This window comes from Xiphias gladius, chromosome 20, assembly GCF_016859285.1.
Source record: "Xiphias gladius isolate SHS-SW01 ecotype Sanya breed wild chromosome 20, ASM1685928v1, whole genome shotgun sequence".
Classification (NCBI taxonomy): domain Eukaryota; kingdom Metazoa; phylum Chordata; class Actinopteri; order Istiophoriformes; family Xiphiidae; genus Xiphias; species Xiphias gladius.
In genome coordinates this window covers 13,842,183-13,868,898 of record NC_053419.1, presented here as the reverse complement: position 1 = coordinate 13,868,898, position 26,716 = coordinate 13,842,183, and the positions used below count along the sequence as shown (strand labels likewise).

Genomic DNA, 26,716 nt, shown 5'->3' with positions numbered 1-26,716 from the left:
ATTCATGTCCCCCTCTCGACTGTCAAATAAAGCAAATGAGAAACATGAGACGAAAACAATAATGTGAATAAACAAACAAGAAGATAAATAATTAAAAGCACTAAATTTAAATAAGAAGGGGGACAAACATGGTGTGTATTATAGGATTGTCCCTGTGCTCCACACCCCTGCTCTGTTGCAACTGAAGAAACAACAAATAAAAGCAGAATACCAGGGATTTGGAAGACCGGGTAATGTCAAATGGGAATGATGTCTGCATAAAATAAAACACACATTTACTGCTCAACAACCCTTGATACGGTTTCTCTGGCACAACATCCCATGACAGAAACACACACGCACATGCATACACCATGACTGACGCAGCAAGGAGGCTATGTCTCACCAGTGGCATGTTCACAGCAATTACAGACAAAGCTGAAGGAGGCAAGCAAAGAAGTAATGCTCCTGAGAACTCATGAGTTACCATGGAAACGTCGGCTTTTGAATGAATTTGCTGGAAAAGGGGAGCGCATGAGATAGAGTCCAAATTGTAGCATCAACTACACAAACCCCCTCTCTCCATACCCTGGACTGCCAGGAGAAGGCAGAGGCTGCAATTCCCAATGCTCTGCTCTGAACCGCTGTTATTGATGCTTGCAGCCACTAGTACCACACACACACACACACACACACACCATGTATTTATGTTTGGCGGACATTTTTATCTAGAACGCCACACAACAGCAGCACGAGCAAATACATTTTTACCATGGGCATAACTAGCGAGAACGAAAACCCTATTTTCTGTTGTGCCGTAACACAGCGTATAGCGAAGAAGGCATACAATCTCACTGTCCTATTTGGGGTGCAGTACTGTGAATTCCAATCCTAAACAGCAATATACCATCTAGGATGACTTTGGTTCCTCCGAACAAAAAGCTGCCGCACTGACACTGTGCAGACGTCTGCTAAAATGTCAGATCTCCACTGTGCACTTTTATTTAAACCCTTTATAACTAGTTTGTTGTCACTGCAACCAAAGTCAGTTCAGTTGCAGCAGCAACGTTCCCCAGCATAATGAGCCATCACTTACTCGTCATATTTAATGTGGTAAATTACATCCTCTTCTCTGTCCTTGCTCTCTGTGGCTGCTGTAGAGTCTCTCTGAGAGGTGGAGGCTCCATTACTCTCCGAGTTTAACACAACATTATTCCTGCTACTGTCTATGGTTTGGCCCTGGCTGTGGGCCTGTCCCTGCTCGGCCTCCAGCTTTCCATTAGTCCTTTTTGGGGGCCGGCCCACCTTGCCCTTGGTGGGTGTTATCTGTCCTTTGGGAGCGCGTGTCACATTTTCGATGCAGGCCTCAAACCAGGCACCGATGCTGACGTCTCTGCAGTCCACCAGCTCGTTAATCTGAGGAGACACAAAGACCAAAATAACACCTGGTCTCTTCTGATCCCGTCCGTCTGTTGTTTAAAGAAACACACCAACGTCTTTGTATGTTTTAGCCCATTTGCTACACATCACATACTTTAAATGAAGGTATTACATAGACTACTGGATTTTTACAATATCTTCCTGCAGACAGTTGTTGTAGTTGTTAGGTGAGTACGAAAATCAGCTTTCAGAGACAAATAGGAAATCCATAACAAGCATTCTGTTGCCTTTATGTTTTTTCAAAGTTGGGTTATTTCTGCAAGGTAATGAAACCTTCTGTGTGTTGATTCATACTCCAGCATTTCACATTACGAACAACAGTTGGATTTCCTATAATTTATCCCTTAAAAGTCTCTGCAAATTGATTTGTTAGACTATGTACATGAACTATTACCAACTGCATCCTGGAAGAGGAACTCATTAAAACACTAGAGTAATGTGAGTAATATCGGTTATGGACAATTTGTAGTAAGTGGGTGACATGCAGAAAAAAAACTTCCCTAATTAATTTTCTTCACGACATGTTTTTAACATTCAATGAGTTTCATGATGTTAACCTTCAAATGCATGTCTGCACAATTGTTTGAGATGCATTCTTGAACATGGCACCGGTCGTGTCTGGTTGTGCACAGTGAGTCTGTAGGGCATGCTTAAAGCCTGTAAAGGCATGTGACCTTGACATCCACTGAAGTTGCACAATTTCCAACTCATCTACATTACTAAGTTACAGTATTGATCTTCCTGCATGCTGGATTGGACTTTTGGCAGCAAAAAGAGCCCAGTCCTACACATATAATTCTCAGACATGTGGGTCAGCCTGCCAGCAGAGCTCAATAGAACACAATAGAGCAGGGAAGACTCACACATTTATTAGCTTTGACTGTAGTCTATTTATAATCTGTAAGTTAGTTAGTGACGGGGTTTTAAAGATCTGTTTCTCATGTGTGGTTTGGCATGTGCCTTCCTGGCAAGATGAGCAGCGTGCTTGTGTCTGCATGTCATTAGTCCTTATAGATTGAAGTCAGTCCGGGTACCAGATCTATAGACAGAGAACTTAAACTGTGACAATGGAAGGGTAACTTTGTGCCCCAACACATTCACTTTCAAACAGTGACACATAAATACAGGTAGGCTCCAGTTATTTTGGCTGGACCACAATAACTATGCAGTCCGATGTGCTATAGCAAAATACAAGAGGAAAGGAATGGAGGAATGCTGCTGAGTAGAAAAAAAATGCACGAAGGAAACCAAAATCATATTCATGTTTGTGCTTTCTCTATTGGCACTGTAAAGACAGCTGTATAGTATCAAATACAATTTTAGAGAGGCATATTAAGGTATAAAACCTAGTGTGCAAAAGCATTTACAGTCCTTGTTTAATGTGAGCTAAATTATACTACTGAGGCATCATTTTTTCAACAATTCTTCATATTTACAAGGTGGTTTGGAGTTAACAGCGGTGAAGCATAAGGTACTCAGTTCATAATTTGATTTTACATCCAAACAAATAGGAGTGCACTGCCCAGAATCTCTGGCAGTGACTTGGCTTGCAGGTCTTTAAATTCTCTTTAATTTAGCTAAGAGCCTGACCAGCCAGTTTCATGCAAAATCTTGCAAATAGCCCCTAATATTTACGCTCCCATCCTCACCTTGTACACACCAATTCCTGGGTTGACTAGTGTGTTTCTGCTGGATGTTGGGGGCTGGGTGTCCCGTACCGGACTGGAGGACTTGAACCCATTTTTGGTACTGGTTGAGTTACTGGTAGCGCTGGTGTCCGGCTTGGTTTCATTAACGGTGCTGGTAGTGATGCTGCTGCTGTCATTGTCTATGCTTGTGTTGGTTTCCATAGCAGCGGGGGAGACGGGAGCTGGGGAGTTGTGGCTTTCAGACCTGGAGTCAGAGGGTGGGGCTGAAATACAGGCAACACCGGAGGAGTCCTTGGTTGCAGGGCTGTCTGGAGGGTCGGTCTGAGAGCGAATCAGCAGCTGGATGATGTCGTTGAGACCCACGTTATAGTCAAACAGTGTCTGGCCATCTTCCATCTAAAAAAATTAATATTAAAAAATTAAAAAGCCACTGACATATATGAACAGACACATGTACAGACGCAAAAAGCCATACTTGTATACAGTATAGTGATATGTAGTAACAATTTTTCATTATATAGTCCACAAGATGTTAAGAAAAATGACAAGAGCCAAAATGTTGTCAAATTGCTAATTTAATAATAAAAATAAACCTCAAAGATATTCAATTTACACTTAAATATAAAAAAGAAAATGAACACATTTTAGCTCAGGCTTGTTTGGATAACTTCACTTCAACAATTAATTTTCTGTGGACTAGTTGCGACAATGACTGTATCTTATTTTCCAGGCCAAAAGATTGTGTATTTGAACAATATAACAGTTGTCCATACAGATATCCCGTCTTTAATTTTTTGCCAAATTTCTTTCCTAATAGACATCCATGCGATATGAAATGAACACCACTGCGCCACGGAGTGCCTTTGGACAAATACACGAGGCTGCTTGTCAAGGACAAACAAAGAATACGTTAGACAGAGACAACATTGAGCACAGCAAGAGAAAAAACTGTGTATTGTTCGTGCACGCAACAGAGGACATTAAAATACACACACAGCACTTCAACAAATCTCCATGTCTTTAAATACACCAGTGGTGTGTAAGGATGTTACTTGGGAGTCCACAGCAACAACATCTGTTGTCTGCTCTCAAATGAGCCAATGTTCAACTACCGATTAAATGCATTTCACTATACATCAAGGTGAACTGTTCAACTGATTTTGCTTGTTTGGAATGAATAAAAAAAATCAAACCTATGACTGGTATAATGTTGGGACTACTGATTATCCACGTAGTTATTTGTTTACTACATATCCATTACAATAGAAATGGATTCTGAACTGCAGCTCCACTTGCAGATACCCCACATTGGGTTTCTACAAGAAATAAAAGACAAAATAAATAAAAGAAATGAATGCATGAATTAAAGTGATAGGAGATGTAGCTGGAAGAAAAAAAAAAATGACTGGGTTGCTATGACAACCAAAAGAGAGCATTCCACCCCCCCAGCCCCCCATCACCCACCCTCATGAACCTGAATCATGTATACAATCTCTGTCGACACCAACCCACTACCACCACCACCACCACCATCAGCAGCGTGATCCTTTCAGGCGCAGCGTATGGGCATCAGAAAATAATTCTCTCAAAAAACAAGCTCTTCAAAAAACGATGAGGGCCCATTAGAAACCCATATCTACTCTTCTACCGCAACCAATCTTCTGTTAAGTATACAGTACAGCTACTGCCTTAGGACTGGAGCTTATGGCGGCCACGCCAACTCATTACAGACATCAGCTATTCATTTCAGCCTTCAACCTCACAAGCCCATTGTGCTGGAGAGACGAGCATGGCCGCCACTCTCGCTCACGCTCCCCTTCTCTTCTTCGTTATTTGACAGCGAGGAGGAGAGCGGTTGGAGGCGTAGCACGAGAGCAGTAGAGGGAGCAAGCGCAATTTCCCCATCCCTCCCTGTTTTTAATGGTCTCATGAAATTTAGATCAGAGGAGCAGTGGTGCAAACACAGCCATACAATGATACTCACCTGTCTGTCTGTCTTTCTGCAGTAGACTATCTCAGCATTTCTTTGTCTATCTCCCTGCCTAAGCTCACTCTTCAATTTAGTCTCAGTAATTGTCTATCCTCCGCTCTCCATTTTTCTTTTTCTACTTGGTGCTGCATTAAGAAAAAGAAGCATCCTAAACAGAGTTGGTGCAGGTTAGACTCGAGTATCAGAACAGTAGAATTTCTTGCACCGCACCAAGCCTCATAAATGATATCTATGCTGACTGTACCCGCTTTCCACAGTGACTTCATTACCATCATTGTGATCTGCCTCTTGCTGCGAGGTGTTACAGCCCTGACTTCAGTCATAACCAGCTGATCCTCAAAACAAAGCACAACCATCTAAACTGGAAATGTTAGGAAAATGCTTCATATATGCATGGAGGACAAGATCTCTTCGACAGAAATATTGGCATGTTGTAACAATCTGTAGTGTGTAGGACGAATATCATCATCTAAGACTTGACATTTTCTCCTTCCCCATAAATAATGCAGCATAATAAAAAAAAAAAAATTACACATTGCTTCTGGTATCTTCATTATGTGCCTCAGTGAAATGTCGTTCAGTGTTCCAGAGGGAGACTTCAGCCCCAAGTACACGTCATAACAAAGCTTTAGACAAACCGGAGACACTTGATTTGATGATTTCTCAAAAGGCTTGAACAAATCAGTCAAAAATCCGTGGCATGGCAACTCTGTATGTGTGCGCGCGCGCGTGTGTGTGTGTGTGTGTCTGTGTGTGCGCGTACACGCGCTTACATGTGCATGTGAGTATCACATTGTTGAAAGGAATAAAACTAACACCTCTCCACAAGGCTAATTTCGACAGGCAGCCTTTCAAAGACGAATTTTTTATTATAACGGGCAACAAAGTACAATGTCAGAAAGAACATCAAACAAAGACAAGAGAAAGACCTGTGGAAGCTGTAAAAACATGCTGAACATCTAGGCTGAGACCCATCTTGTCAGATTTTAAACCGTACTACCTTTTCCATATCTGATCATATCTGTCATGGAACAAATCTCTTTTTTCGAATCTACGGCCAAAAACAGCTATTGTAAAGCAGAAACTGGGAGGGTGGAGAGATATTTGGCTGTAATATTGCACTACATTTCACTATTGTCCCAACATGCTGTCCCACAGTATAAAAGCTCTTAATGCAGAAATCATTCCGAAATTAAAGTAACTCAGCAAGCCTTACTTAGTTTCTATGACCGGATAACAATGATAGAGTACATTAGGCCATTAAGTAAAGGTGGACCCAAAGTAACAGACCAAAAAGTCAAGGTGGCCCATTTAATATCAGCGCCTAGTTCTAAAAAGAGGTTTAACAGTGTGACACACAAGCCAGATCCGCACGGCTGGTTGAGAGGAGATTTCACGGCAGGGCAGAAATTAGCCTCTTTTGCTCAGGCAGGCCATCCAAACCCCTCACTCCTACACAATTTCTTCTTTGCCCTTCTCCCCACCCACAGCCAGTCTTAGCAAAGAGCTGAGCAAAATAGGTCATATTTCCAAAAACAATGACATGGGATGTGTCTGTGTGCCTGCCATCTACCAAGCTTCCATCTTTGCTCTTTTATCCCTCACTCGGCCCACAGTTATTCAATCTTTTTCCAAAAATTTCCACTGCTAATTAGCATAAATTACCTGAAAGGTGACAATGGTTGTTTTTTGCTTCGGTTTGCAGCTCTTGTTGTAACTTGATGTTAGTCTCTACAGTAGGTTTTAACCACTGTACAAAAAGGAACATTTTAACTGTGCTGAGGCAGCAAAGTTCAGTTTTGCTATGTTGTCCAAATTTGTTGCCACAAAAAATTTAATAACTTTTCAGCTACTTTTTTGACAAAACTCCCTTAATTACAGCAAGCAATGGTTTCAAAATACCACTCTCTCACTCTACGAAAGTTCTAAAGAAGGATCCTATACATACACTCAGATCATTGCATTTTCACCGGTTTTTATGCATGAATTGTGTAATAACTTTAAGAGGGAGCAAGTAAGACAAAATAGTGATTATCAATGCCATTTACTGTAAGCATGGTTTTGCATTATTAATTAAAATGCAACCATAACAAGATTTAATTACTAAATAATTCAAGTTTAAGGCCTGGTCTTTCCTCAGCATATACAATTTGAGCCAAATATACAATTATCTACTTAGGCTTTTAGACAACTTTTTTATTTACTTATTTGTTATTTGATCATAATTGAAAATAGTTTTACTCCTCTTCTTACAAATATTAGTAATTTTTAGGCAGCATTGATAACATAGATTAAATGTTGTGCAGTGTTAATCTGTCTGTTAAATAAAATGACAATCATTTTTAAAAGTGAAAGCAAGTTGCAATCCAGTGTTTTACATTTGGTTATAAGATGACCCTTTTGTTTACTTTTAAATCACTGATTGTGCCTTTAATTCGTACATGTGAACATGTGCCCTTACTGACCCAAAATACCCAAAACCCAAGAAACTTGAGACAATTAGCAGGTATAATAGCCGGGAACTCCTCCGGTAATCTGAGCTAAAAAAAAAAAAAAAAAAAAAAAAAAAAAAAAAAAAATAGTATGGGAAACCCTACTCTTTACAATGCAGGTGCAAGAGCTGACAGTTAAGAGACAGGACATTTGACCACTGACCAAGCTAAAGCTAAGAGAAAGAGTGGTAAAACTATGAAAATATGTGGGAGTGTTAGAAAGCCCGCATTTGTAGACTAGGTTTAATGCCTCTCTTTGTCTTTACTCTTTGTCCAGCCTATCTGTCGAAGAAGGGTGTGACTGTGTACATGCATGACTGCAGCCAACTCTTCTTCCCCTGAAATTGTCTATGAAATTCTACAGCTTCGCAATACACAAAGAACACCCACCAACTGAGCAGCCACAACATCAATGCATGTATAATCAAATTGTTACGATATCTAGGTCACAGCAACTATCTGTGCGAAAGGGGGCGAGCCAGTAAATCTTTCCTACAGCCCAACAATAGGCAACAGCTAATTGGTAGTAGGAGACAGCCCAACTATTTAATGAAACATGTTGCTGCCTCGATAGGAAAAAACCAAACAAACAAAAACAAACAAACAAACAAACGAACTTACTACAGCCTTATATTTGAAGCACAATGACTCTTTACAAGCTGAGCTTTAAACAACTGAAGAAACAGGCCAAACCTTTTTTTCAAATTAGTAAATGAGAAGCCTACAGTAAAAGTGAGCGTGGACGTTGAGAGGAAAGGCCGCATGGACAGTGGAAGGTGTGTGAGCCTGCTCGTGAATGTGAGTGACATGAGACGTTGTTCAAAGTGAAACAGAGACACAACGAGGAGTGCACAGGCAAATTGAGAAACCCATAAAAAAAAAATAAAAAAAACAAACACAACACTGAGGCAAAGTTGTGCGGCTGCCGGCTCGAGACCCTTCCGACTCAAGGGCAAGCATGACTTTGAACTGGTTAGGCAGCGTGCGCAGTGAGAGGAGGGAAAAACAAGACGCCATTTTGAAAAGGAATTAGACTGAGTTATTCTGTTACATGTCTAAATCCTAACAGAGTGCAGGCACCACTGCGTGCACGTAAGGGCACTAGCTAGTGCACGCTGCATGTCACTGGCTCATTCCTTGCATTACTTAACACATGGAAATCCCCTAATCAACCCTCCCCACTTATTTTCCGGTGAAATGAAGGAAACACAGGATTTACTACATGGAGTTAGTCTTTGCAACCACAGCTCCATCAGTCCGGGACAATTCCAGCATAGCAGCCAATTAATTGTTAATAAAGCAAATGTAAATTTATTGCTTTGTATCTACTACTAGTGATCACATTCTTGAATTTAAAGAGGGGCAGTCTTGCTTTGTATTTTATCAATAAGGTGTTTTGAAGTTACACAAGAGTTTAACTGATTTTAGGAAAAACTGCTCAGAACAATGAAATTAACTTACTACCAAAAGGGAGCACTGGTGCAAAAAGTGCAGCAACTGTGCTACCCAATAGCTACCATCTCTTTTCATCATAATGGTTTGCCATTATTAGGTTTGCCAACTAAACCATGGTTTTTCTGACAAAAAAAAACATGGTTTACTTGGCGCCGTTCCCAACAGCTCTTATTTCCATCTCTTCTTTTTCTCTGTCCTGCAGAATACACAGAACACAGAGAAGAAAATGAACCCCTCGTAGTCTGCGTGACTCAGAATCTAATGTCTGCTAGACTTCATTATCATTTAATTACACAACAGGAAGTGGGTTAGACAACTTGAAAATACAGAAAAATCAGTTATAAAAGAATTTCTTGGCCTATAACACTGCCTGATACATATGAATGAAGGAAATGTGTGACAAAATGTAAACAATGTGAGATCAACACATCGTGTAGGCTGTTTGCTACCTATGGGCTTATTTGATTGGCTGAGTCTGTGTTAATATCAGCTTTGTAATGTTATGCTAAAATACTAAATAAATCATTGCACTGGTGCCCTGTCGGCAGTGAGCATCTTCCGCTTATACTGACAGAAGGCAGGTTTCAATAACCTTTCACACATCATACATTATAAGATACTGTGGGCCAGTCTGTCTGTCTTTTATTATTTTGACTGTTTTATATACCGCATGTTCACCTATTTTAACAAACTGAGCATAAAAAATGAATGATACAGATTTCTGTTCAGACAGAATTTAGGACTTTGTCATATTACAGCACTAAACTTCAGGGTTTAGGATACATTTTCCAAAAAACTGACTGCATGTACTACTTTATACGTTGCAGTAACAATGGGAGTCCGTGTGTGTTTGTGGTAAGTCGTAAAGTATGCCTGTGTGGGTTTAAAAAGTAAACCACAGGCTTTAAGACTGCACGCTGCATGCGACCATCCGCCATGACACACACAAACACGTGTCCATCTCAGGGCAGCAGCTTACAGTTTTCACACCATTGTCTTCCCTAACTGCTGCCATTTAATGACCATGAACCTTTTTTGAATCACTAAGTAGGAGAGAGAAAAGGTAAGCTAACATCTGTTCACTATAAGATGTGGATCATTGCAATTCTAACACTACATGATTTAACAGTGTGTGGACTGACGTCCTGCCAGGACAGTGACTAATTATTCCAGCCTTGTTTTAGCCTTAAGACTAAAGATTAAGACAAAATATTGCTTTGTACTCAATTTGGTCTTGAAACTTTGGTCTTTGGTCTCTTTATTGTGGTTTTTGCACTAGTTTTCCCCCAAAGATAAAGTGACATTATAGAACTGGCCCAAAAATAGTTTTCCTTGAGTACTGTTGGTTGTACGTATTACAAGTTCTCTGATAAATCTTGTAGACTGTAGAATGATGTTAATGTTAAAATTGTGATAGGTTTCCAGAGTCTAGCAAAAATTATATTTTCTGACTGAAAGTCATGTAAATTATGACTGTTACATTGTTTATACAGGCAATATGATCCAATGTATGTTGCATAATCCATATCATAGAATTGTGAGTGGGTGCTTTCAGGGGGGGGGGGCATTATGGATAAAATTAGTACTATTAAAAGGATTGCCATGATATCAATATTGAAATATTTATGACATTATTCAAAACCACAAGATTATATGTTGAACTTATATTGATCACATTAAATCGGTCATTTTTTAGTATTTTGCCAGGACAGATTTTCAAAAAAATATACATTTCCTGCTGCGACAGAAATTCTTAACTCATCATCCATTCAGACATGACAACTTCCAAATCACAATACCTTAATATGGGAAATTTTTCATGATACGATTATATAGATCAAGTGCTTATGGGAGTTTAGGCATAAACTGCAGGCTTCGCTGTTGATGTAATCAGACAGGTATAAGGTGTAGTAAAACCCAAACAACAGATAACTATTGGTAGAATGGAATCAGAGAAGATATCCCAAAAAATGCTTACTGTGTACCTCATTCTGTAGAGTTAATTGTGAAATGGAAAGGAAAGTTTTCTTTTTTAATTTTTTTTAAGTGTTGGCTGGATATTGCATGCAGATTGTGCATAACTCGCGTAAATATCACATCCTGAGGACGGTTAGATTTGAACTAATGCTGCATATTGAATCGTAGTCATGCAAACCAAAATCATGTGTTACTGAAGTAGGGCTTAGTGTTTGGGAAGAGTCCTGCACCACTGAATTGTCAGGCCGTGAGAGGACAGGTGGGTATCTTTTCGGCAGACACCCACCCCCCAAACACACACACACACACACACACACACACACACATACACACACATACACCGTGCAGCGTGCATACCGTAGTGACACCAGGGTGTAAACACAACTACACTTGCTTTTAGGTGTCAGGGCACGTGGAGCCACGAGTCCCCTCCTCCCTCAAATTATCATTAACATCATCACAACACGCCACACGCACAAGTCCGGTGGCCCCCTGAGCGACAAACGCCACATGTTACAAGTACAGCGTAGATATTCAAGGCCACTGGCGGATGCATGCGTGAATCGGGCGGGCGTTGATTCAGTTAAACAAGTTCACATTGCTGAGTGGTGCGGGCTGCTTACGCTGCACTACTTCGGTCTACATGTGGAAACAGAGGGCGACGTTCTCCTTTTCTCTCTCGCGGCAATGTAAACAAACATGTCTACGGCGGGGAGAGACATTTGTTGCACGCAGGGCTCCTCGGCACCGGCCCAAAACAACGCGAAACGGGTCCATAACACGGCCATACGTCAATGTCATATCGCCGTTTTTTCCCCCCCCCCAGGGGTTGGCACACCGCGTACCCCGGGCTCTTGCGCAAGAACTATTGGCGAATTCCTATCAAAACAGGAAGCTCGCATGGGTCCGAAACGACTACAACACCAGAGGACCACTCACTCTCCACCAGCACCGAGCCCTGCCAAAGCACCCAAAACCGACTGGTGCATGACAGGGGCGACACAAAAATTGGGTTTACCTGCTTCCCTCGGTAGAAGAGGCGCTGCTGCTGCGGGCTTACATTGAAGATGTCCTGTATTTTCAACCGTAAAGACTCAATTTTGGTCAATCTAGAAAGATCCTCAACGGTTCGCGTCTCCTTCCCGTCTATAGTACGAACCTGGATCCACATGGTTGCACCGCCCTGTTACGCCTCAAATAAATAGCAGATAAAGCAGTATTCGGACGCGGATATTGTTTTCCAGGGGTGAAAGGAGATGGAAATAAAAAATGTTCAGGGCTCCATTGCGTTTTCCTCTGCAGAGGTAACGTCGGACTGGCTCTCGCAGGAGGTGTCTCACATGAGGTCGCGGCGCCAAGCAAATCTCGCGAAATAACGTTTAAGCGAGCACAGTTTGCAGTTAAAGGCGCAGCTCCCCCTTTAATGTAAAAAAAAAAAAAAAAAAAAACCTTCCCCAACCATGTCTGAGGCCGTTGTGGCACAGTATTATACCACTATTGTCGTGGTGCCACCTGACAGCTTATATGTCTGGGGACGAGACATAGGGGCCAGGAGTTTTTATACATGATGTCCGGTCTTCCTTTTAATAGAGTAAGCCCCGCCCCACAAAAAAGACGACCCGCAGTTCCGTTGAATGCACGGTTGCATTAGTGGTGGAAGCAAATTTTTACTCTGGTACTTTACTTAAGTATAATTTTGAGGTATAGTTACTTCACTTCCATTTTTGCTACTTTATAATTCTACTCCACTACATTTCTGGGGTAAATATTGAACTGTTTAGACCGCTACATTTCTCGGACAGCTACAGGTACCAACTGCTGCTCAACATGTTGAACCAGTGGTTGTATCTGTATTGGGTTATTACATTGTTGTTACTTTTGCTCAAGCAAAACATCCGAATACTTTGTCAACCACTGGGTCAGATCAACCTGCTTGGAGCCCCAGGCCAAAAATCATCTGCCTGGCCCCTGTTAACCTTACTCTCTTCCTTCCCCTCTCCATGCATTGTGTGTTCTATGACAGAATATTGTGCCGGAGTCCCCGGTTTGCTGTGTGGTAACTTGATCGAACACAAATACATGCATGCACCACGTAGGCACAGTATCAACTCAAAATTGAAGGTCTTTAAACTAGATTTTGACAAAAGCTCTTCAAGACAGGTCTTCAGGATCAGCTAATGACGCAGGGCTGACCTTAAGGCCATGTCAGTCTTTAGTAGTGCATATTCCAATATTCCTTCTTTGTCCGTCTGGTAATCCAGTTTTGGTTAAATCAGTGTGGTAGACTATTAAATTATAGGATTAACCTAATTGAGACTAAAGACCAAGTCTCTTGTCGTCCCGGAAAGACAATTAAAAAACTGCAGCACATTGAGAAACTGCTGCTCTAGTTCTAAGAAGAAACAGTAAAACTGAGCTCTCAAATCTTTACACTGGCTTACATTTAGTTATAAAATTGCTTTTGAAGTGCTGCTGCCTGTTTACAAATCACTCAACGGCCCAAGGCCAAAATACATCCCTGATACGCATGAAAAATAAACCTAATAGGCCCCTTGGATCTTTATAAAAAAGCAGTCAGATACTAGTAATTTGAGTTGGAACCAAACTGGGTAAAGCTGCTTTTAGCTTCTATGCTGCACACAGATGAAACCAACGTCTTGACTATTTTCAGTGTGCCCAAACCTTAGTCACTTTCAAATTAAAATTAAAACCATTCCTATTATCTTGTGCCTTTGATTTATTAATTTCTGCAAGGTATTTTTATTTTTGTATTGGTACAACTTACTGCTGCACTGAAACGGTATTTCTTGTCTAACTACAGTTTATTTTGTGGTTTTGAATGTTGTCATTTATTTCATGGCCTTATGCAAAGCCCTTTGAATCGCATCTGCCTTAACACAAAATTCCTTTTTGTATGGCTTGACTGGACTGAAGAGTATACAAAATCTTTAATTTTATACATTTCATGATGGGGCAGTGTTCCTTCATTAATGAAAAGCAGTGTCCAAGATGAGCGTTTTGTCATGAGATAATCCATATTATATTGCTACCACAGTGACATAATGAGGAATCATATATATATATATTTCAAATTGCAAATCAAAAGGCAAATCAATCAAATTTTAAACAGCATAACTTTTGTGTGTGTGTGTGTGTGTGTGTGTGTGTGTGTGTGTGCGTGCATTGCCTCAAAATCTGTCATTCCCAAAACATACAGAAGAAGCCACTTTAAAACTCCCCCTAGAGAACTATATTACGGGCCTGGCTCTGTCTGTGTCCCTCAAGGCATTTTTGCACACCGCTACAATGCACGCCAGGAACTTTTTCATCATTGTTTATCAAAAAAAAAAAGAAAGCCTCTATTGGAATGAAAAAAAAAAAAAAAACCTTTGCCTGACAATACCTTTTAGCTGAACTCAAATCACTGTAAAGCAAAGGCCTCTCGTGGCAGAATTGCTTAATTAACAACCGTCCCAGCTGGAGACCTCCTCGATGTGCCACGGGCAAGTCTATAGCAAGGCAGTAGGCCTATATGAGAATAATACGTCTGCTCGGTGTTTCCTGATGCTGCATGTTCTGTCCTTTGCTAAGAGACGTGACAGATGTAATAAAACAAGGGACAGTGCTAAATGTGTGCAGGGACGCCGTTTTAACACACATTGGTCTGGCGGTAAACAACTCTAATCCCTCTGCATCCCCACCTGTACCGACAGAAGCGTAGACCTCCATATAATGGTGCAAAGACAATCTACTGGGACTAGTGCCCTGATTACAGTCTGTCAGTCGGTCAAATCTCTCCGGTTTACGAACCCTGACTCCCGGCACTCGGACTGACACATACTTGCCCCAAATGTGGCCATAACCAGAGGAGCCATGTGGTGGAGCTTTCTTGGGTTTAGTTAAGCAGACTCTGGTTAAGGGCTTCCCGAGAGGCTAAATAACGGGCAAAAAAAGAAAACAAAAAAAAAACCATGCTGCTCCCCCTACCCGCTCATCCACCATAGATGGGAAGACGCTCACCTGTCTGTAGTTCATTAGTGACTGGCGACATCTAGCGGTTAAAAGTGAGACACGTGTGCAGCTCAAGTTTACACCGTGCACGGAGCAGGGCCCGCTTGTGTTTTCTGGGTCTCAATGAAAGACACTTGAGCGCTTGACTTATGAATGAATGTCTAAACAGATTGGTGCTGTTGATTCGTTGCGCACATAGTAGTCTTATCGATTACGTGCACACCCCCCCTCATTTTTTGAATGACAGCTGCCTCGAGATGCTCCTCTTTCAGTGACAAAAGGGTGACTTCATTCCAATAAGTGACCAATAAAGTGTAGCTAAAGTGAGGTTGTGTCAGCATTACCCCCAAAACCAAAATAACAATTTGATGTGGGACGCGAGCAGCTGGCTACGTCAGGCTGCGCACATTTGCATCGGGCGCACGCAGGGTGGAAGTGAAGTGGACGGTTCAGTAGTCTTCGGACAAGCCAGAGTAGTCGGTTACTAGCCTTTTGTAACCCTACAAGGTTCAGAAGATATCTGGCACTTGGTGCAAATTTGTCTTTAAAGTAAACCTAGCAATTTTAAAGTGTCATAAAGTATATGTCAACTTGCAAACCTAGCTGGTTAGCTGGATGGCTAGTGATAATGAACTGTTGTGCATTGTCGGACAATCAGCTAGTGTTACTCCGGCTAATGCTCCTTTAGCCCTCTTGCTGTCACTGACATCACTCCGTGCGCTCACGACATGAGATGCCTGCATAACTTTTTATCTGCTGGACATCCAGTTGCTACAAAATTTTCACGATGGACAGCGAACGCAGCAATTGCAGGCCGCAGTTTGGAGACAATAGCAGGCTAACCCAGCTAGCAAGCTGTCGTGGTTGCTAAGCTTGCTTCAAGCTGTCTTGCCTGATGCGTGTCTGGAGCTGCACTGAAAACGTCGAGGTATGTTGTTTAACCAACCAAGCTCTGCCTCTGGTCAGTTTGTTTTGGTCTTATTTTGCACGTGATCGGGAGACAGACGTGATAAGAGAGTGCACAGCGGATCTCTCTATGAGCACGCAGAACAAACTTTGTTTACTTATTATTTTAACTACCGTTAGTGGCTAGCTCGCTATTAGCTAGTTAACTTCAAGCTAGCTAGTAATTGATCCAGGGAAAAGGGAAAGTTTGTAAAGATCAGGGAGGTAGATAAAGTAAGTTCAGCTGCTAGTAATTTGGACGCAATTATACGATTGAAACATCCTAGTGTTTCGTCATGTAGCTGTAATAATGTGAGCACCTGCCATGACAGGTATTATAATATCAGCCTACTGATCTCAGGTATGTTAAATATGAACACTCCATTTCTTTTGGACCTTGCAATACAAATGCTTAGTAAGCTAAGTTTATTTGTCTTGTTATAGTTTCCCCTTGTGTTTCCCCTTGTCTTGAGTCAGAGTTTTGCTTGCAACATCAAAATTCACCATAGGTGACACCTGTTACCCATTTCAGGTGCCTGCACCATGGATCGGGAGGGTATGTCAGACCAAATCACAGCAGCTTGTAGCCAACCACTGTGCCACAGCCGAGGCTTGACTGTGACTGACCAAGACTCAGCACCACAGCAGCCCAGCTGTGACATCATGTCTTCACAATCCAAAGTGGTGGGCAGCAGCACTGGAGACACTGACCTGGTAATAACAGAGGATGGGCTCAGCAACGGCACCTGTGATGTTGAGACTATGGTAGCTTTACACTGTCCTTGCGACAGTGGAGATGTTACTGCTGAGGGCGACCACCTTGCTCTAAGCAATGATGACATGTCAGAGTTTTCTAACAGTGACCTCTCTCTGCCTGAGGTCTGCATTTCCACCAACAGCAATAGCTTTGAGGAGGATATGAACTATGAAGTCCAGCAAGCTTATAGAATATTCACTGGTTTTCTGTTGGACAAGCACAAAGGATTCACTAGCCCATTCCTCCATCCCATTGGCCACCAAGAGACACAGCATGGTATTGGAGGGGTCCGGGGCCGGGGTCAGGCACAGCTCCGGCAGTCAATGTGCTTGCGGAGGATGGAAGAAAAGTTCATTAACCAAGAGTATGAGACCATAACAGAGTTCGTTGCAGACTTCAGGCTGATGTTAGAGAACTGTTATCGCTACCATGGGGTGGACCACTGGATCTCCAAACAGGCTCAAAAGCTGGAAATCATGCTGGAGCAGAAGCTTACATTGTTGTCCAGGTAAACATAATGGAAATACATTGTTGAACACATTGCTTAGCTGTGAAATGTTCAAAACCATTACACGGCTGCAATTATAGAGGGCTCAAATGGTGTTTTCTATGTCATGTGCATCAGAAGTTAACGTGGGCAACAAAAGTTTGTCTGCCAAGGTTATTAGCTCAAAAATATTTAGTAGATTTAGTTTTTGAAACAGAGTAGAAGAATAACTTTATTGCCAGCCAGTATTTTGACATTGCATAAATATAAAGTGTCCATAGCATGTTTATTAACTATTATTATTATTATTGTTAATGAGAGAATGGGAGTGTGTTCAGCAGCATATATTATCCTATTATTGATCAAACATTTACTCCGTTACATGGATTACTCCAGTAATTTAGTTACTTCCAAGATTCCTTAAAGCTAACATCAAGCAACTTTAATCGTATTGAAATATCTGTTTTTCCTCTTCATCTGTCAAACGAGGATGCTGCGAGAGAAGACAACTTTGGCAGTGACTTCTAAAGGACGTTTTGGTACAGAGGAGGAACGGGGATCAGGGGGCACCTCCACGAGGAGGAGACTGGCACCTCGAAGCCTGGCTACTATCACTGTTGGTGGGCATGAGTCTATCATGGTCCAGACCTTACGGCTAGAAGAGCAACAGAGGGCCAAGGAAGAGAAGAGGTGAGTGAATTTTTAAGAGAGAAGATAAGTGATTTTTTTTTTTAATGGGAAAATATTATTATTATTATTATTTCATATACTTTTTTTTTTTTTTTTTTGAAAAGTAAACCAACCAACAATCTATATATGTTTCCTGACTTTTCAGGCAACGTGAGCTTGAGAAGAAAGAGGCAGAGGAAATGTCAGCCAAAGAGGTGGAAGAGTGGGAGCAGACTTTGCTTTCACAGGCTTCTCCTCACACTGTGGATACACTGTGGGAACTCCCTGCCATAGGGCATTTCCTCTGCCTTGCTCAGACTGCTCTTAACCTCCCAGAGATTGTATTTTTTGAGCTGGAGCGTTGTTTGCTGATGCCCCGTTGCAGCCTCCTGCTCTCCAAAATCATGTCTTCCCTACTGTCCCCACCCCAGCGGAGGGCCACTCTGCATCGCCGGCCTGCACTGCCTTACCGTCGCTGGGAGTCAGAGCTCAGGCAGCGGGTCATGGGCTGGTATCGAGTTGTTGGTGCCTCCCATGATCAGCCAGGTCGGGCTGAGCAGCTGGGACTCTGCCACCAATTTTTCAACACCCTTGGGGAGGTGAGTCCTTTAGAGGAGAAACCTTTTCACTTGCTGCCCTTCTACCAGCGAGTATGGCTTCTGAAGGGGCTGTGTGACCATGTGTATGAGACACAGAAGGGTGTGCAGGATGCTGTGCTGGCCCAGCCCATCCACGAATGTAGGGAGTCTATTTTGGGCTATGACAGCAAGGAGAATGCCTATATACATTTCCCACATTTCTGTGGGGCAGACTTGAGGATCTACTGTCAGAGCCCCAGCATACCCCCAGCTTTCCCTTTCCCTTCTGTATGGGTCAAAAGGGTTGAAATAGAGCCAGGGACAGAGGGTGATGAGTCAGATGGGATGAAGGCTGAGGGGGAAAAAATTGACAGGGAGTGTTATGAAGGCTCCATGGACACAGGCGATTTTGATGATTTTGGAAAGGGGAAAGCAGAGACACTTGGGGTTTTCAAAAGGGAAAATGGGGATGGAGAGGATGATGAAAAAAGGTTTAAATCATGGTCACTGAAGAAGGAGGAGGCGTCTGAATCGGGGTCCTCTGATGGAAACTCCTGTGAAGAATCTAAATTGGACTTAAAAATACACACTAACTCATTATCCCTTTCACACACTACTGCTACTGAAAGAAGTGGTATGAAAATGACTTTTAAGGAAGAGACTGTAGAGTTGGAACATAAATCCAAGAGACTCACATTAAAACAGGAGCAGGTTTTTTCTTTGTCCTCAGTACGCACCATTAAAGCAGAGACACAGGAGCCCTGTCTGAGTGTAGGGGAGCACAGCTACACAGGCAGGTCCCCTGCTCGCTCAGTTAATCTGGCCTCCCCAACCAAGCCAGTGGGGATCAAAATGGAGGGTGAAAGTCCCAGTCAGGGACACCAAAGATCTTCCTGTTTGGAATGTTGTAAAAGCAAATCTAGTAATGTTAAATCTGAAGGGCGTGACTGCTGCTGTGGCGCATCAGGGCTAGCAACACAGCTGTCTTCTGAGAGCACTCAAAACTCAAGTGAAGAGAGAGTGAATGACAAAATCTGGACTAAAAAAAAAAAGCGGAAGAAAAAGCGAGGGAGGGAACAGCTGCCGAGGGTAAAAGGAGAGCACAAGCAGCTGCAGCACATGGACGGGATGAGGCTGTCCCCAGCTGAGGCTGCCAAGTCTGCAGCGCGTAGAGTTGCCACAACAATCGAGAGAAAAGACAAGAAGAAAAAACATAAAACAGGTGAGAAAAAGCTCAATATTTAAGTAAGTCTAGTCATTCCATTTGGTATTGCATCAAATTTGTGAGTGTGCATTCATTGCCGTATGGGATAGTTTCTACATTTTCTTAATTTTTCAGTTTTTTTTTTTCAATAATAACTTGTTGGTTCAGTGACTGTATCTGTAATCTTGTTGACAGGGAAAAAAATTGAATCTACAAAGAAAATTAAAGATGAACCTCCAGTTGAACCATCATTTAAGGTAGTCCCACTCACCATAAAATATACACTCATTTTTATAGCAGTGTATTTTTAAAAACCTTATTGATTGAGTATTAATTTAATAATAAAATTAAACAAATACTAATTCTATAGCCATTTTGAAGTCTTGATTTAAGCCTCACCATTCTTTTATTTTTTGTTTTTCTTTCTTAATTAGGATGTTCTTACTCAGTTTTTTATTTCTCATCTGTAGTTGGTATGCACCAGTCTTGAAGAGTTGCGAGAGCTGATCAGTAGGACAGAAGATGAGCTTGATGACTTGGAAAGCACCAAAAAGAGACTGGTAGGTGGTACTCATAATTCTGTCAAGACAACTTAATGTGGTGACTTGACTAAGGTTTCTTATACATGTTTGGACTGACAGGGCCGATGGTATTATAGGAGAGAAGCTGTGAAAGACCTCCACAGCACTCTAATCAGACTACTGAATGAGCTTTCACCCTGGGAACCCAAACTACTCAAGGCCTACCAAAGGAACAGGTACAACTCAGTTGATCATCATTTAAATGATGATTGGATCAAACTTTCATAAATATTATTTTTTATCATAATGTTTAGTTTGTTAGCTTGTTCAGTGTGGGCACACATCGTAATAACCACAACATTGATTTAACTGCCCTCTATATTATATCATCATTGCTGGACTAGTAAGAAATATCTGCTCTATTATTTCTTCTTTTGCTTCTGTATAAGGGTCCGTTTGAAGAAGGAATTTGATGATTTCAAGAAGCACCCAGAGTACAAAAACTTTGTGCGTGAGGAGTGTATTTCATCATCATCATCATCAGATGAAGATGAAGAGAGGGGTTTAGGGAAGGATGTTTTTTCGCTCACAGATCATTATAGAAGATCAGAAGAGGAAGACCTGGAACATATAGTACCCAGAGGTCTTTGGAGTGGAGGTAAAGTAATTAAATTAGAATCTAATATTTGAATTTTGGTTACTGCAATGTAATGATAAAGATTCAAATTGTGTTTTCCTTGTTCTAAAGGCCGCTGTGCAGTTAAGTGACACATATCTGATCTTATTTAACTGTCCTAGAGGATATAAAAGGAATGTCACTACCTGTTTGTTGAACCTGTGTAGATGGCTTGATCCACGCAGCCTTAAAGACATCTTTTTTTATGTTCTCAGCAAGCACCAAGGAGTTTGTGGCTGACTCTTCAAGGGAAAGAATGGTGACCTGTGTACCTCCCGTCCACCTAAAACACCCTCTGGCCAGCACAGAGAAAGGCGTCAGTCTGCTGCCAAGAGTTCAGACTGGTAGCAGTAACATTACTTCTACTGCTGACTCTGGGCCACAGTCTAGATCTGAACTGATCCCATCAAATCAATCAAGGGACTCAAACCCAGCATGGGCAGCAGGGTTGCCAGCCCAGACTTCACTGTCACCCAGACCCACCATCCTCCACCCCACCACTGGACTACCTAAGGGCTACACGCCCATTCCCACCCTGCTGGCTAAGAGTGTGGGAAACAAAGTGACCTTAATGAAACGGCCTGCTGATTGCCCAGGGGTCAACGACATAGATAGACAGAGCAAAGGGTGTTTGGTCTCCCTTCCTACCTCTGCAGTGGCTACCACAAAACTTTCAAAAGCACATTCTTCTCCATCCAGTTCCCAGCAGAACTCACAACAAATGCAGGCACAAGGACTACAACAGACACAAGTACATAGACAGCCAGGGATGGCCACAGTGACGGCAGCTCCTATTAAATCACCACAGGCCAAACCAACCCAGACTGTACCAAAAAGTCCTGTCCAAGTGGTGTACAAGGTACCTGAGAGGCTGGGTCACCTTGTAAGCAAAGACAGCAGTAGCCCAGTCAAGATCTCTGTTCATCCTGTCATGAACCAGAACACTGGGGAGAAGGTCGTGCAGCAAGTGATGATTCTGCCTTCTAACCTTCTTATTCACAAAACTGAAGAAACGGCTTCTTCTTTACATCAACAACAATTGAAGGCCATTCAGGTCCCAGTTTCTAAAGTGGCCAGCCCCTTATGTATGTCCACCAATGTGCCTGGGTTCACCATTCCGGAAAACAGAATCCCAGTTCAGCAAGTGGCTCCCCTAAAAGATGCCAGGACAGTGAGGACCCCTTCTCCTTCTGTTTCCCCTCGTCAGCAACAGGGGACCCTAAACACAGCAGGATTCACGGCGGCACAAGTCTCTATTCCCCAAGCTAGCACACCACAAGGTGTCATGCTAAACCCCTCACCTATCACAACTCCTTCCAGTGCAGTTTCTACTGAGCCTATTAAATCTACAGACCCTAAGCAGGAGCTTAAGACCGTGTGTATCCGTGACTCACAGTCCATCCTGGTGACAACTAGAGGAGGCAACACAGGCATTGTGAAAGTTCAGACATCCTCAGACCACAGTGCGCTTGGTTCTTTGACCACCAGTCCAGTCATCACCATCTCACCTCAGTTTAAAGCCTTTCTTGTATCTCAGACGTCGCCAACTTTTACTCCTTCTGCTCCCTCTCAGACGGCCCCTTGCACCGTCCCAGCGATGACTAGTATCTCAATGGCCCAACCACAGAAGCAGGTTCCTTCTGTATTGAAGTCCCCTTCTGTGGTCACAACCCCCATGCACAAAGCAGGCACTGGTAGCATTCCTGTTACAGGCCTAGGAAGCCAGACTGCAGGCACTGCTGTTGCTTTAAGTCAAGGCTCCAACACCTCAACTTGTTCTACTGTTGCAAAGATTGGCCAGCTTGTGCAGACAGCAGCTGCTGGTTCTCATTTCCAAGCTTCATTTGTAAAAAACACTGTTGTTGTCCCATCACTGAGTAGTTCTTGTGTTCCCCAAGTTTTCACACAAGCTGAGGTCATCAGCAAGACTGGTGTGAAAAGGGTCAGTACAGATGAGAGCTCCCAAGTCACTAAATTCATTCTGGTTACTCCCTCTTCTTCCTCCACCTCAAATGTAGCCTTATCAAAAGAAACACCCTGTCCCACAAAATCACTTCCTAGCTCAAGAGTCATGTTCATTAGCCAGCCCACAGCGACATCCTCCACCACCTTCATGGGAAGCATTCCAAAGCAGGCGATAGCAAAAGGGGCTGGTGGACAGCTGCTGCCCAGTTCATTATCAAGTCAGACTCTAAAGATGGGCTTAACCCCAGGCCAACCTATTAGCAGTGGCAACTCAGAAGCATTGTCCAAGGTCAAGAACATCAGTCTGCCCTCAGGTGGGTTTGTTTGATGTGATCTTTTACAAGAATTCTCACAATGTCTGCTGTATCTTGTGTTTTGATTCAGTCTGTAAGTTTGGCAACATAGGGATATAATTCATTCGTACATGTAGATTTCATAATGTTGTTGGAGAAATGTGGAGATGTTTTTTAAATGCTGCAGTATCCAATGTTGGCATAAAAGTAAATTAAGAAATATATTAGTGTAATACATCAAGCTATAAATAATAAGCCATAATCTGTGTCAGCCTTTAAGCTCATGAAAAAAATCTTTTTTTTTCATGCACGTTTTTTTTTTTTTTTTTTTTTTTGGTGCACATTGGGTGTAAAGTTTGTGCAGCCCGTGTGGGTCTTGTTCCTAACTATTAAGTGCAGGAAAAACTAAATAAAACAAGGATTCAATTAGAAAAATAGAAGACTATTAGCTCACTGATTGTGTCAGTTTTACAAATGATGCTTTGATAAGGTAGACAGTTTGTAAACATGAAAGACAAGTAATGCTGCAGGGCCTTGACCATCAGAGGGGAGGAAAGCAGCGCAAACAATACACTTGTTTCAGGACACTGTTACCTTTAATAGAGTAAAGAACCCATCCCACATTTAAATATTGTATTAAAGTAGTAATAGTCATACTCCAAATGCATCCCCATTATCAACATTGAGCTATTGAATAAAATATTTTTCTTATGTGTCTCCAGGGGTTCAAATCCAGTTGTCAGGGAAGACATCAACCATTGGACAGACCATTGGTGTCCTGTCAGGCTCTTCTTCCAAGAGCACACCACTGTCTATCACAGATACAGGCTATTCAGCAGCCACCACCTCTGAACTGGTCCCGGTCACAAGTTCAAATACCATCACAACCTGTTCTGTCCAGCTTGCTTCTCATTGTTCTCAAGCCACCAGCTCTCAACTCCAGGGTATCCCTTCCTTCACCATGATCTCCCAAACAGGCTTGTCCACATCAACATCAATTGCTGCTACTCTGCCTGATGGAAACAGGATCAAGAAGGACCTCAGTATACGTGCAAGTGGACCGTCCAGCAACTCTCCTGCTCAGGTAACCACTACCGTGCAGAGTAGCCCAGCCCAAACCTCCACACCTGCCCTTGTGTGTCAGCACTCAAATTTCCAAATTGGCAGTAGTGAGGAAACCACTTCTTTTTTGTCATCCTCTAAACTTCCTCTCAATAAAACACATGCACCCATCTCCTTGGCACCAACCACCAGTACCCAATTCACCACCTCTACTACCGGCACAATCCAGCAGAGGATAGTCATCAACACCTCTACGCCCCTTGCTGCTGGCACACAGATCATTCTTAACAGTGCACGCTTTGTAGTCCCTCCCCAGGGTTTGGGTCCAGGCAGTCATGTCCTTATAATCTCTAGCCCTGCACCACAACAAGTGCCTACTGCCAACGCTACCAGCACTGGAGCATCAGTACCTCCCCAAGGGGCAAGCCATTCCACTGTAGCCCCTGAAGCACCAGTTTTACCCCAGGCCGCAGCCAGGCTGTCTGGTGTACCAGCTTCAAGTTCTCCTTTTGTAGCATGCACACCTGCTCTTGGTCCATCGTTGCTAGCAACCACTCCCAATGCCACGCCAGTCCATTTAACAGGAACACCTGGCCCAGGCTCAACGTTTTTGCCCAGTAAAACAAATGTAGTGTCTGCTCTGCCAAGATTGCCAGCTGCGCACGCTGGTCACTTTGCATCACCTACTGTAGGTACACCTACTCTGGTCTCATCCCCACCAAGGTTAGACAGTGTGCCAGCGCTACTTTCCCCAGTGGTAACCAGTGCCCCTGCTTTTGGATCAGCACTGGCTGCAATCAGGTTAGCTGCAGATACACCCACTCAAGCTGAATGTTCATCCAACATTTTGCCTACAGTAGCACACCCTTTGCCCAGATTGTCAGCACCTCTATCTTCCTTGCCTGTTTTACCCAACCCATCAGCTATGTCCCTGACCAGTCCTGTCATACCAGTTCCGACACTCCTCTCCTCAGATGCAGCTCCTCTGGTAGCAGGCGCACCATTGCATTCTTCTCTTCCCGCCCAGCAGGTGGTTTCAGTGACAACCCTGGGCCCAGGTGTACAGCCCCAGCAGACACCAGTTAGAGTTGCGGCACCCTCCAAGGCTCTATCACAGGCTTTACTGCATACGGGTCTAGGCAACACGTCCATCAAAAAGGAGGTGCCAGCAGTCATGCAGCCAATGCTTGCTGGGACACGAACACAACTATTGCCAACAGTGGCTGTCCCACCAATTGTAAGCACAGTGTCTAGGATGCAGACGCTGCCCATTGCTACGGTTCCACCAATTGGAAGCACTGTTAATACCTTTGAATCAGCACCTGTGGTGACTGCACATCCATCCAGCAGCACTGTAATAATCACTCCAGCTCAACCAATCACATCACTGAAGACAAACAACACCATCCACCCACCTGTCATTCTGACCAATCAAGCACTTAGAAAGCACTCTCTGCAGACCTCAGCCTTAGGTATTCATACCAATGTAGCATCCAAGCTACTAATTAGTCCTGATGGGGCTGTTTTGAGCACTGCTCAGTGCCAGGTCAATCCAGCAGATCTGACTGCCTATCCCAAACCATTGGATGCACTGGTGGTCCCCCCCAACAGTTCCACTGGAGCACTACGCACACATGATTCCTCTTTACAGCCTTCCCAGGCAGACACAAAGTGAACCAATTAACTGAGACTTCTAGCTATGTGAGGAGTCAGACACCACTTTTCAGCTGCTTAGTTTTGGCAGGGCTCATAATCCTCACTTGTAGTAATCCTGGGATCAGTTAAAGAACTGTTTTCCAGCTGTAGTTTGACTCGTAACTTACATTTAGGATACGGTAGGTTTTACCCTCTGGTTAGATCATTGTATAGGTAAACTATATGCTCAATGACAAATACTGGAAATGTATACTGTGATGGTTTTCTTGAGTGAAAACTATTGAGGTTGCCCTCAGATGAATGTTTTAGACTCTTGACTTTCCTTTGTTTAACCTCATGGCCAGTAATGACAATGGTTATAAAAAATCAAATGAATTTCAACTCAAGCTTTTGTAATACTTTTCAATGCCATTAGATACTGCTTCAAGAAGTAATAATTGGGATACTATTCATTGGTACAACTTGCTTTACTTTATCTGTCAGTTTGAACAATACAACTGTCTTTATCCAGATTTTGTCTTTTTTTCAAATATTAACTGTAAGAGTACTACATTTTACTTTTTAGAAATATAAATAAACTAATAGATGAATTTGTACTACATGTTTGGGCCCATATCAAATGTTTTGAAGTCACATTTATTTATTTTTACCATATAGATTTTTCAAAAATATTTACTAGGTACATTTTCATTGAACAAATGTGGACGTGACTGCATGGAAATAAACAATGCAACTGTCCCCAACAAGTGTGTTTGAACTGCTTCCTTATACACAGGCTCCCTGTGAAATCCTTTTTTATTGTTTATTGAAAGAACCTACAGTATATACATTGCGCTGATTTATGTGAATCATTTTACAAAGTGAGAGATACAATAGTTTAACCTATTGCTATATTTAGCTATGAAGCATT

At 42.5% G+C, this 26,716-nt stretch overlaps 2 protein-coding genes across 6 annotated transcripts in view; one reads left to right on the top strand and one right to left on the bottom strand.

The window, feature by feature from the left end:
• The window catches only part of LOC120806300 (E3 ubiquitin-protein ligase UHRF2-like), a 30,861-nt gene extending 15,974 nt beyond the window's left edge, over positions 1-14,887 (bottom strand). For 2 of the 4 annotated variants that reach the window (XM_040157306.1, XM_040157308.1), the window contains exons 1-3: positions 12,001-12,331; positions 3,069-3,464; positions 1,076-1,395 (exon numbers count right to left, since the gene is read on the bottom strand). In XM_040157306.1, coding sequence (XP_040013240.1) covers positions 1,076-1,395; positions 3,069-3,464; positions 12,001-12,153 — 869 coding nt within the window. In that variant the 5' untranslated portion in view covers positions 12,154-12,331. Of the gene's footprint in view, positions 1-1,075; positions 1,396-3,068; positions 3,465-11,605; positions 11,749-12,000; positions 12,332-14,823 lie in introns of those variants that run through there. The other 2 variants (XM_040157310.1, XM_040157309.1) reach the window with 2 other exon arrangements.
• Positions 14,888-15,126: 239 nt separating this feature from the next.
• LOC120806825 (uncharacterized protein KIAA2026) lies at positions 15,127-26,685 on the top strand. 2 transcript variants are annotated; one of them, XM_040158294.1, is made up of 11 exons: positions 15,127-15,921; positions 16,471-17,203; positions 17,672-17,872; positions 18,018-19,651; positions 19,829-19,890; positions 20,104-20,193; positions 20,275-20,390; positions 20,604-20,812; positions 21,046-23,109; positions 23,811-24,172; positions 25,125-25,247. In XM_040158294.1, the coding sequence occupies exons 2-11, from the start codon at positions 16,482-16,484 to the stop codon at positions 25,140-25,142; spliced, it is 5,478 nt and encodes a 1,825-aa protein (XP_040014228.1). In that variant the 5' UTR covers positions 15,127-15,921; positions 16,471-16,481; the 3' UTR covers positions 25,143-25,247. The 2 variants fall into 2 exon arrangements, with proteins under 2 accessions (XP_040014228.1, XP_040014227.1); XM_040158293.1 differs by having other exon boundaries at positions 23,811-26,685.
• Positions 26,686-26,716: the final 31 nt, after the last annotated feature.

What these genes read in the sequence shown, in the direction of transcription:
- LOC120806825 (XM_040158293.1), top strand. Translation starts at nt 16,482, where the DNA reads ATGGATCGGGAGGGTATGTCAGACCAAATCACAGCAGCTTGTAGCCAA. An exon ending in GAAGAAAAAACATAAAACAG is followed by an intron (nt 19,652 to 19,828) that starts GTGAGAAAAAGC and finishes TCTTGTTGACAG; the next exon opens with GGAAAAAAATTGAATCTACA. An exon ending in GAACATCAGTCTGCCCTCAG is followed by an intron (nt 23,110 to 23,810) that starts GTGGGTTTGTTT and finishes ATGTGTCTCCAG; the next exon opens with GGGTTCAAATCCAGTTGTCA.